Raw genomic sequence first — 9796 nt, 5'->3', positions numbered from 1 at the left:
TACTGTATTTAGAAAGACGCTATTCTAAGGAATACTGTCTTTGGAAAGGCACTATTCTAAGGAATACTGTCTTTGGAAAGGCACTATTCTAAGGAATACTGTCTTTAAAAAGGTACTATTCTAAGGCAAGACAATATTCTAAGGAATACTGTCTTTGGAAAGACACTATTCTATAGAATACTGTCTTTGGAAAGGCACTATTCTAAGGAATGCTGTCTTTGGAAAGGCACTATTCTAAGGAATACTGTCTTTGGAAAGGCACTATTCTAAGGAATACTGTCTTTGGAAAGACACTATTCTAAAGAATACTGTCTGTGGACAGACACTATTCTAAGGCAAGACAATATTCTAAGGAATACTGTCTTTGGAAAGACACTATTCTAAGGAATACTGTCTTTGGAAAGGCACTATTCTAAGGAATACTGTCTTTGGAAAGGCACTATTCTAAGGAATACTGTCTTTGGAAAGACACTTTTCTAAGGAAAGACACTATTCTATAGAATACTGTCTTTGGAAATACACTATTCTAAGGAATACTGTGTTTGGAAAGGCACTATTCTAAGGAATACTGTCTTTGGAAAGGCACTATTCTAAGGAATACTGTCTTTGGAAAGGCACTATTCTAAGGAAAGACACTATCCTAAGGAATACTGTCTTTGGAAAGACAATATTGTAAGGAATACTGTCTTTGGAAAAACACTAACTATCCTAAAGAATACTGTCTTTGGAAAGACATTATTCTAAAGAATACTGTCTGTGGAAAGACACTATACTAAAGAATACTGTCTGTGGACAGACACTATTCTACAGAATACTGACTTAGGAAGACACTATTCTAAAGCATACTGTCTGACGAAGACACTATTCTTGCAAAACTCCAATTCTTATTAGAAACAAAATTTAAAAATTAAACAAGTAATATTTTTATTATAAATAATTATTGAAAAATTTATAAAATTATTTAAAAAATTAATTAAAAAAAAATTAAAACTAAAACCCTCTTAAAACTAAACAATTATACTCGTACTCATATACTTATCAAATTTACTATAAAACATAAATTATATTCCCAATTTACATGGGAAACATTTCATCGTATGTTGTATTTTCCATTAACATATTAGCGATGTCTAAGAACTTTTTCGATAGACCTTTCTCTAGGCCGGGAATAATTTCATTCAAATACAAATCGCGATTCTCATTGATAATGGTGTTGCCAACTTCGCCTAATACACGATCACCATTGAATAAATTGTCTAATTGCATTTTGAAAACATCGATATTGATTTTCAAGGGCATTTTGGTGAAACGAACATATTCAACGCCATCTTGGAGTACACGAATGCCGCGAATTTTGACCAAAGCTTTGGCGTTTTCTGAAAAACCAAATTAATAATTTCAGTGGAATTGTATGAATAGAAATTTGAAAATCTTAATTTTCTTAGAATCTTTTATAGCTATATCCTTACCTGCATAACCCTTCACATTACCACGTCCTTGCAAATCCAATAATAAAATATTAAGTTTCATTAAATACTTGGCCGTAAAATCAATTCTCGGCAGCGTTAAAGTCACATCAAATGCCAAATTTGAAGCATTAGCTCTGTAAAGATACAATTAGTTATAGTTTCCTTAATATAAAATTTCAATATTTCTGTCACTTACGATAATTTATTGATGATGAAATTACTGCCACCCCTTACCACCATATCACTAAAAACCGCATGAAACTGCCCACCTCTTCCCAATTCTATGTTGTCTAAGTACAAAGGTTCCAAAGGGGGAGAATGATAACCATCTCCCAAATCACCATGTGCCAATAGAGGCCTTATATCGTCTACAGCTTTAATGATGCAATTATCTAAGTCGGGATCATCACGATGGCAGGGTACAATAGAGGAGGCTGAAAATGGAATAGATGATTGTTAATTAAAATTTAATCTTAAAATATGATTGTAATTAACTGTAAGCTACGTTACGTTGAAAATATCTGAATTGTCCCTGTTGAAATAATGATCTAAATCGGTCCATAAATGACCGAATATAAGTAAAATGTAGGTTTTGAAAAACAGGGTGGTGTTATTTTATCAAGGCCGGGAGCTCTTATAGAGTTGTTGCATTTAATAATTTTTTCAACGTCCTCAGCTCTAATTATGAAATGGCTAAGATCAACACTTTATCTTGGGCACTTCGTGCTTAAATACCATCTGAATTTCTCAATAGACTCGTCTCTCTATCGTTGGCTTTATGAATTTTGCTGTCCCTCAAATAAATGTTAAAATTTTTATTTTTAGTATTCGTCAGCTTTTTCAATGTAACTTATATTTCTATGATCCTCTTCCTAACGAAGAGTTTTCTTCAGTTTTCAGCAATGAACAGCCTCTGCTTTGCTGAACATCATCTATTTTGATGCTACTCTCTCGTATCTTTTCGAAAAGACGTCTTTCAATATCAGAATTCGATATATGAGTTTTTGTTACAGGGGATTTTAGAACTTCGGATGATCGAGAGCCGAAATTAAGGTTCCCAATGGGAATTTTTGGTGTGCATTGAATAACAACAGAAAATCCGACAGTTTGTCACCTCAACTAAAATTTGTCAGCCCTAACAGAAAAATTTCGTCGTTTAGAACGAATCATTTGATTGACAATAAATTCGGTTATCACAACCAAAACTTTTTCATCTGTGTGACAAAAAATGGAAAAATGTTTATTTAAAACAGGAAAATTAACTTGTGTAGTTGATCAACTTAATACAAATTGAAATGTTAAGTTCTTAAAGGGATTCTTAACATTAAAACTCTAAAGATATTCATACTTAGAAGAAATAATGACATTCGGATTTGAAAAAAATTATCTTTGTAAAAAAATTAAGCATTTTTTCATATTAACTTACATTTTATTTTAATAAAAGTAGATACATTATTGAATTTTGATCGTTTATTTGAAAAATGTTATTGGTTTTTGGTTTAGTTTAGTAATAATAATTCTAGGAAATGAAACGTCCGAGAAATTAGGAACCCTAGCCGAAACCATTAAAGATAAAATTGAAAATTTATAGGAGACTTTGGAATATTTTTCCCGTAATATCGGTAGACTGATCGTATGATAGTGCCGTTGATATTGAATTATGATTTATTTTTTTGGAAATGGCAAAGTCTTGAAAATACCAGTAATTGAGTTGACCAGACTATAAGACATCCAAGTCATTTTTACGATCAATTAGCACCTCATATAGGTGTATATCTCTAGGATTAATTAATCGAGAACCCCCAGTATGTTTCGTATAGTAATCTCCGCAAGCCAGGAAATAATATCCAAGAATTGCAAAAAATTCATTGAACTTTTTCTCATTTGGATCAACAGCTCAATAAGTGGATTGACTATATGAGAGATACGATATCCAAGCAAATTTGTATGTATCACATTGTAATATCCTAGTGTTTCAAAAAATCGGAAAGCGTGGATGACAATCACCAACAAAGAAATGTAATTGAACTGAAGTTGATTTCATGTAGTCCCTAAAGAATGATTGGTCGGTCCATTATTTCACCTAGCCCCATACAAATGACAACCCGAAATAGGACTTTTTTTGTCACTTTGGTTGTATGACTTAAAAATGCGGGATTTACAATAGATAGTGTATTTTTTAAACGCGATTTTAAATAACTTATACATTATTTTTGCTTCTAAAATGCCGAATTTTTCATATGCGGGAAGTTTTGCATTAAATTGAAAAAAATGCCACTGAACCACGCCGATTGCTCACCGAAGCATATGGTGAATGTGACTTCCATCCGTTTGAACGTGCGAGAGATGATTTGTTGGATTCAGATGTAGTAATTTTTACATGGAAGACAAAGATCACCCAGGTCATCCAAAATTGTTTGAAGATCAAGAATAGAAGGCATTACACCATGAAGATTGTTGTAAAACTCAACAAGAGCTTGTAAAATCATTGGGTGCAACTCAGGATTCATCCAAAAGCAGGGAAATTTGATTACCATACTAATTGAAACCAAGAGACTTTGAAAAACGATTTTGCATATCCGAAATGATGCTTGAACGCTATAAAAGAAAATAATTTTTGTACCGAATTACATTACTTGCGATGAAAAATGGATCCATTACAATAACCCGAAGCTTAAGAGATCGTATGTGAAGTCCGGCTAACCAGCCAAATCGACACCATGGCGCTAATTCTCTCTATTTGGTGGGAGCAAAAGGGTCTTATCTATTAAAAGAGCTGCTGAAATCTAACCAGTACATCACAGGGAACTTGTACCGAACCCAACTGATTCGTTTGAAGTGAGCATTAGCCGTGAAACGCCCAGAATATCCGGTCAGGCATGAAACGGTAATAATCCATCATGACAACGCTAGGCCATATGTTGCAATATCTGTTTAAAACTATTTAGAATGAACGTCCCCCGTCCGACTACCATTTGTTTCGATCGATGCAGAACGCTCTATCTGGGATACGCTTCACTTAGGAATAGAGTATCCGCTTTTGGTTTGATTCGTTCTTGGCCTCAAAAGATGAGCAGTTCTTTTGGCCAGAAAGATAGGAAAAGGTCAAACATAACAATGGTCCATACTTTGAATAAATTTATATTGTACAGATGTTTCTAAATAAAAGCTAAAAATTAGAAAAAATACCCCATTTTTAAGCCATACACCCAACAGAAAGAAATCACGCGACCTAATTTCATGATGATCGGTCCATAATTGGTCATAGCCCCCATATAAGACCCACTTCTACTTTCAGAAATTTCCAATTGAATTTCAAAAATTTCCAATTGAATTTCAGAAATTTCCAATTATATTTGAGAATTTTTAGATTGAATTTCAAAATATTCCAATTATATTTCAGAATTTTCCATTTGTATTTCAGAATTTTCCATTTGTATTTCAAAAAATTATAATAGCAATACCAATTGAAACTTCTGAAATAGAATTAGAAAATTTTGAAATACAAATAAGAATTTTTTTTAATTATAAATTGAAACTTCTGAAAAACAAATGAAAAATTCTGAAATAAAATTGGAAATGGTGTAGAAATACTCAGAAAAAAAATTATTGAAATTTTAAAAGAAACAAAATTTCCCATGTACTCAGACTTGACCGACTATACTTCCTTCTTTACTTATTATTATTTTACGAATGCAAAATGCGAAGCCTTTAGCTTGTCTGCAGACACACCCAGAATCTTTGGCGGGAATCGAACCCGGCATCCTATCGTCTAGTCTAACTGGACATATACAATATATAGCTTTATTTTAAAGACAAAAATGTTTATAATGTTGTCAAGACAGATTTGAGATTAAATCCCAGAATTACTTAATTTTCTATTAATCATTATCTACGTTATCACTAGTTCATTTATTATATCAAGGTTTTTTAATTGTAAAGAAATTTGTTTACAAGTCTTTGTTTACAATCAATTACTTCTTTGGTTTATTTATCTATTCGATTAAGAAACACGTTCGCTTTAATCAAAATATAATCATATTTATAAACATTTTTCGCATTAAGCCAAACTTTAAAACTGTGACCTTGATGTATGAAAACGTGCTTAGATTTCAAAATAAAATATTGTACTTTACAATCAAACGGTTATTTCTTTACCAACGATAAAACCATGTAAACTATAAATATTTCTAGTAATCTATATAAGCAAATTAATATAAACAAATAATAACTTATTTATTTATTTAATTTCCATGTATATCGCGTTTAAATACATATTTTAATTACAATTTAAAAATTCCACACACATTTAATGTCACTCACTTACACATTCGATGCTTTAAAGGCGCTTCTAAACATTAATATTTTAATTTATATTGGCTGATAAATATTGGTATTCTTAGCTGATTTTGCAAAAAATAATAATAAAAAAACTTAAACAAATAGTTATGTTGTAATAAGTGGGGAAGTTTTGTTAATTTTTTTATTTTTGCACACCTTAACAAAATGCATTTCAATTAAGGTATTGGGTATGTGAATAGGTTTTTGGTTGGTTTAAATAACAAAGATATTGATTTAAGGTTAATTCAACTTAGGTACTAATTTGATCGGAGACAATTAAAACATAAACAATAAATCCCAGCAATTACAGAATAACATAAATTTTAAATACTACTGCTTACCATAAGCATTACTTAGATATAGTCGAATAATGACTTATTCATTATCTGTTATATAACTGCTTAATTTCTAGTTATTTTCAAGATCATTACTTCTGTGAGTCCTAACTATTAATGAGTAATTTTTATACCGTGAGAAGGGTATATATAAGTTTGTCATTCCGTTTGAAATTTCCACAATATAATTTTCCAACCCTATAAAGTATATATATTCTTGATCCTTATAATTAGCGGAGTCTATTAAGCCATGTCCGTCTGTCTGTCTGTTGAAATCAACTTTCCGAAGCCCCCAAATAACTTACATACACGATTCTTACATTAATATCTCCGGAATTCTTCCGCCTCGGTTGCTATTTAAAATCGAGAAAATCGGTCCACAAATGCTGAGATATAAGGAAAAAAACAGGAAAACCTAGATTTTTTACCTATATCTGCAACGACGTATATAAGACCATAGTATGTTGGACATACAAAATCAGAAAAAATATTTTTTAACCCCAATTTTTTTCACCAAAAGGTTTCTTTCGCCAAATATTAAAAATTATATTTTTTAAAATTTAAAAACAATTCGAAAAAAATATAAAAAAACAACTTTGGTAAAAGAAATAAATTTTGTTTACCTAAAAATATTTAAAATTTTTATTTTGAAGCATAATTTGGTGAAGGGTATATAAGATTCGGCATAGCCGAATATAGCTCCCTTACTTGTTTAATTAGTTGATGTCATGACTTCTATATAAGCGGTAGTGTAAAGTGCTTTTAGGTCATTACTTTTGAAAAATTTTGATTTTCCCAAACATCTCCATAAATTTATTTCTTATAATTTAGTGTCATGTTCTAAACATTATTGAAATTTTAAGACCATAAACAATATCTTCACCCAATACTTTTGGTAGTAGGTGTTGAAATGTTTCTTAGAATTTTTATTGACTTATTCTTTTTAGATACAATTTGCAGTATTTCTTTACGAAAATCTTTAAAAACGTAGAAAAACAAAATATATCTAAGTAGACCTTCATGCAAAATTATCTTTAAACACTTATGTAAATGAAACTATTTGGCCAAAACTAACTAACATCTTAATTGATTATAATTAAAGGTGTGTCTAGGTCTTGCAGTTTTAAGAATTGCAAACATTATTTACCAATTATGGTAAATATTGCAAGTATTTAAAAATGAAACGTTAAATTTAAATATATTAAACTCTGGTAAAATTCTGTATTACTGAAATACTGCACGCCTGGTTATAATCTTGGGGTCATTTAAGAAATATCTAAGTCAAATTCTTTGATCTGAAGAAACTATAAACAAATGGGGTTTTATGTTAAAGATCTTTTGAAGGCATATGCAAAATGTAGGATCATGGAAATACTTAAGTTTCATATACATTTTATTTGGAGTATGACTAAAAATGCGGGGTTTACAATAGCGGTTTTTGTTTTTAATAAGTTATACATGTCTTTTATTCTCACTTAGTTATTGAACATAGTGTAAACAACGTTTTTTTTTTTTTTGTTTCGAAAATTTAGAATTTTGTGCCAACAAAAGACCATATGCAGGAAGTTTTGCTTTACTTCTTTAATTTGAAAACAAGTAAGAGTGCTATATTCGGCTGTGCCGAATCTTATATACTCTGCACCAAATTATACTTTTTTCCAAAGTTGTTTTCTTAATTTTTTTTTTTTTTAAATTATTTTACAATTGTTTTTTTTAAATTTTTTAAATTTAAAAAAAAATTTTTGTTTAATTTTTCTTTAATATTTAGCGGGTTAAAAAATATGTTTTCCGATTTTGACCCATTGTAGGTCCAACTTAATATGATATTATATATGTCGTGCAAAGGTCATTGAAATACATATCTATCATTAGATATCCATATTGTCTATATTAATGACTTAGTAATCCAGATATAGGTAAAAAATCGTGGATGTCCAGGCCATCTCATTTGTGTAGCCGGAAGAATTCCGAAGATATTGATGTATGAATCGTGTATGTAAGTTATTTGGGGCATTGGAAAGTTGATTTCAATAGACAGACGGATATGGCTTAATCGATTCTGCTGTCTACAAGGATCCAGAATATATATACTTTATAGGGTCGGAAAATTATATTGTGGAAATTACAAACGGAATGACAAACTTATATATGGTGAATGGTAAAAAAAGCGTCGGTTTTAAAGTGCTAGAAATGGTTTGTGCGATTCAGAAGTATTGATTTTGACAAGGAAAACAAAGATCGCCCTGGCCAGCCAAGAAAGTTTAAAGACAAAGAATTGGAGGCAGTAATCCAGGGAAATTGGGTATCATACGAAATGATGCTTGAACGCTATAAAAGAAAATCATTTTTGAACCGAATCATTATTTGGGATGAAAAATGGATCAATTACGATAACCCAAAACGTAAGAGATCGTATGTCAAGCCCGGCCAACCAGCCGAATCGATACCAAAGCCAAATATTCGTGGAGCTATGTTAATTCTCTGTATTTAGTGGGAGCAAAAGGGTCAGGTAATTGAAGCCGACCTTGAAAGACGATTTTGCATGACCGAAATGATGCTTGAATGCTATAAAAGAAAATCATTTTTGCGCCGAATAATTATTTGCGATGAAAAATGGATCCATTACAATAACCCGAAACGTCAGAGAAGCCAAGCAAACCAGACGAATCGATACCAAATCTAAATATCCAAGGCGCTAAGGTAATTCTCTGTATTTGCTGGGAGCAAAAGTGTCCTATCTATTATGACCTGCTGAAATCTGCCAGACTATCACAGGGAACCTGTACCGAACGCAACTGATTCATTTGAAGTGAGCATTGAACGAAACACGACCAGAATATGAGGCCAGACATGAAACCGTAATATTCCATGATGACAACGCTCACGCTCAACGGCCACATGTTGCAATACCACTTATTCAGAATTAAGTGCTTGGGAAGTTTTGCCTCATTCGCCTTAAAGTCCAGACCTTGCACCGTCCCACTACTATCTCTTTCGATCGATGCATAAAGCTCTCTCTGGGATACGATTCACTTCTGAACAGAGTATCCGAAATTGGCTTGATTCGTTCTTTTCCTCAAATGATGAGCCGATATTTTGGCTCGGGATCCATTTGTTGCCAGAAAGATGGGACAAGGTCACAGCTAACAATAGCCAAAACATTGAGTAAATTTATATTGTAAAAATGATTCAAAACAAAAGCTAAAAATTAAAAAAAAAATAAGCCAATAGTTCTGTCTAATTTTTCAGATCCATAACAATGTCGATAACTGAGACGCTTGAATTATAGAAGAATTCCATTTCTGAAGGTTGCAATAATATATTTCCAAAAATGTTCTATGTTAGACAAATAATAGGTTCCCGAAAAGCCGTATATTTTGAATTACGGGAATCATATAGATTACAAATAGGAAAGAGATAGAAAGAAAAGTATCCTTAATATCTGTCTCGCTGAAAGATAATGAGATTCTATAGTATTTTTATAATATCTCTGCATAGGAATATGGATTAATAAAGTAAAACTTTCCAAATTTTAAAAATCCGACCGAATATTCGTTTTCGGATTAGGCCAAAAATCGCCTAAATTATGAGTGTTCAAGCCATTTTCTTAGGGTCACCTTGTATGGGGACTAGGGACAAATGTTGCCCGAT

At 31.6% G+C, this 9796-nt stretch overlaps 1 protein-coding gene across 1 annotated transcript; it reads right to left on the bottom strand.

Moving 5' to 3' along the window:
• Positions 1-983: 983 nt before the first annotated feature.
• On the bottom strand, positions 984-3209 carry Jhbp10 (Juvenile hormone binding protein 10). The gene is made up of 4 exons (XM_065512655.1): positions 3170-3209; positions 1666-1903; positions 1470-1603; positions 984-1376 (listed from the first exon to the last, which is right to left on the bottom strand). Exons 1-4 carry the CDS (start codon positions 3207-3209, stop codon positions 1075-1077), a joined length of 714 nt encoding a protein of 237 aa, XP_065368727.1. The 3' UTR covers positions 984-1074.
• Between the last annotated feature and the right edge of the window lie 6587 nt (positions 3210-9796).

The sequence above is a fragment of the Calliphora vicina genome, chromosome 5, assembly GCF_958450345.1.
Source record: "Calliphora vicina chromosome 5, idCalVici1.1, whole genome shotgun sequence".
Taxonomy (NCBI): domain Eukaryota; kingdom Metazoa; phylum Arthropoda; class Insecta; order Diptera; family Calliphoridae; genus Calliphora; species Calliphora vicina.
Note: the sequence above shows the minus strand (reverse complement) of the source record. Positions and strands in the feature narration are given on the sequence as shown.

What these genes read in the sequence shown, in the direction of transcription:
- Jhbp10 (XM_065512655.1), bottom strand. Translation starts at nt 3,209, where the DNA reads ATGACTTGGATGTCTTATAGTCTGGTCAACTCAATTACTG. An exon ending in TCTGGTCAACTCAATTACTG is followed by an intron (nt 1,904 to 3,169) that starts GTATTTTCAAGA and finishes TTCCATTTTCAG; the next exon opens with CCTCCTCTATTGTACCCTGC. An exon ending in TAATGTGAAGGGTTATGCAG is followed by an intron (nt 1,377 to 1,469) that starts GTAAGGATATAG and finishes TTGGTTTTTCAG; the next exon opens with AAAACGCCAAAGCTTTGGTC.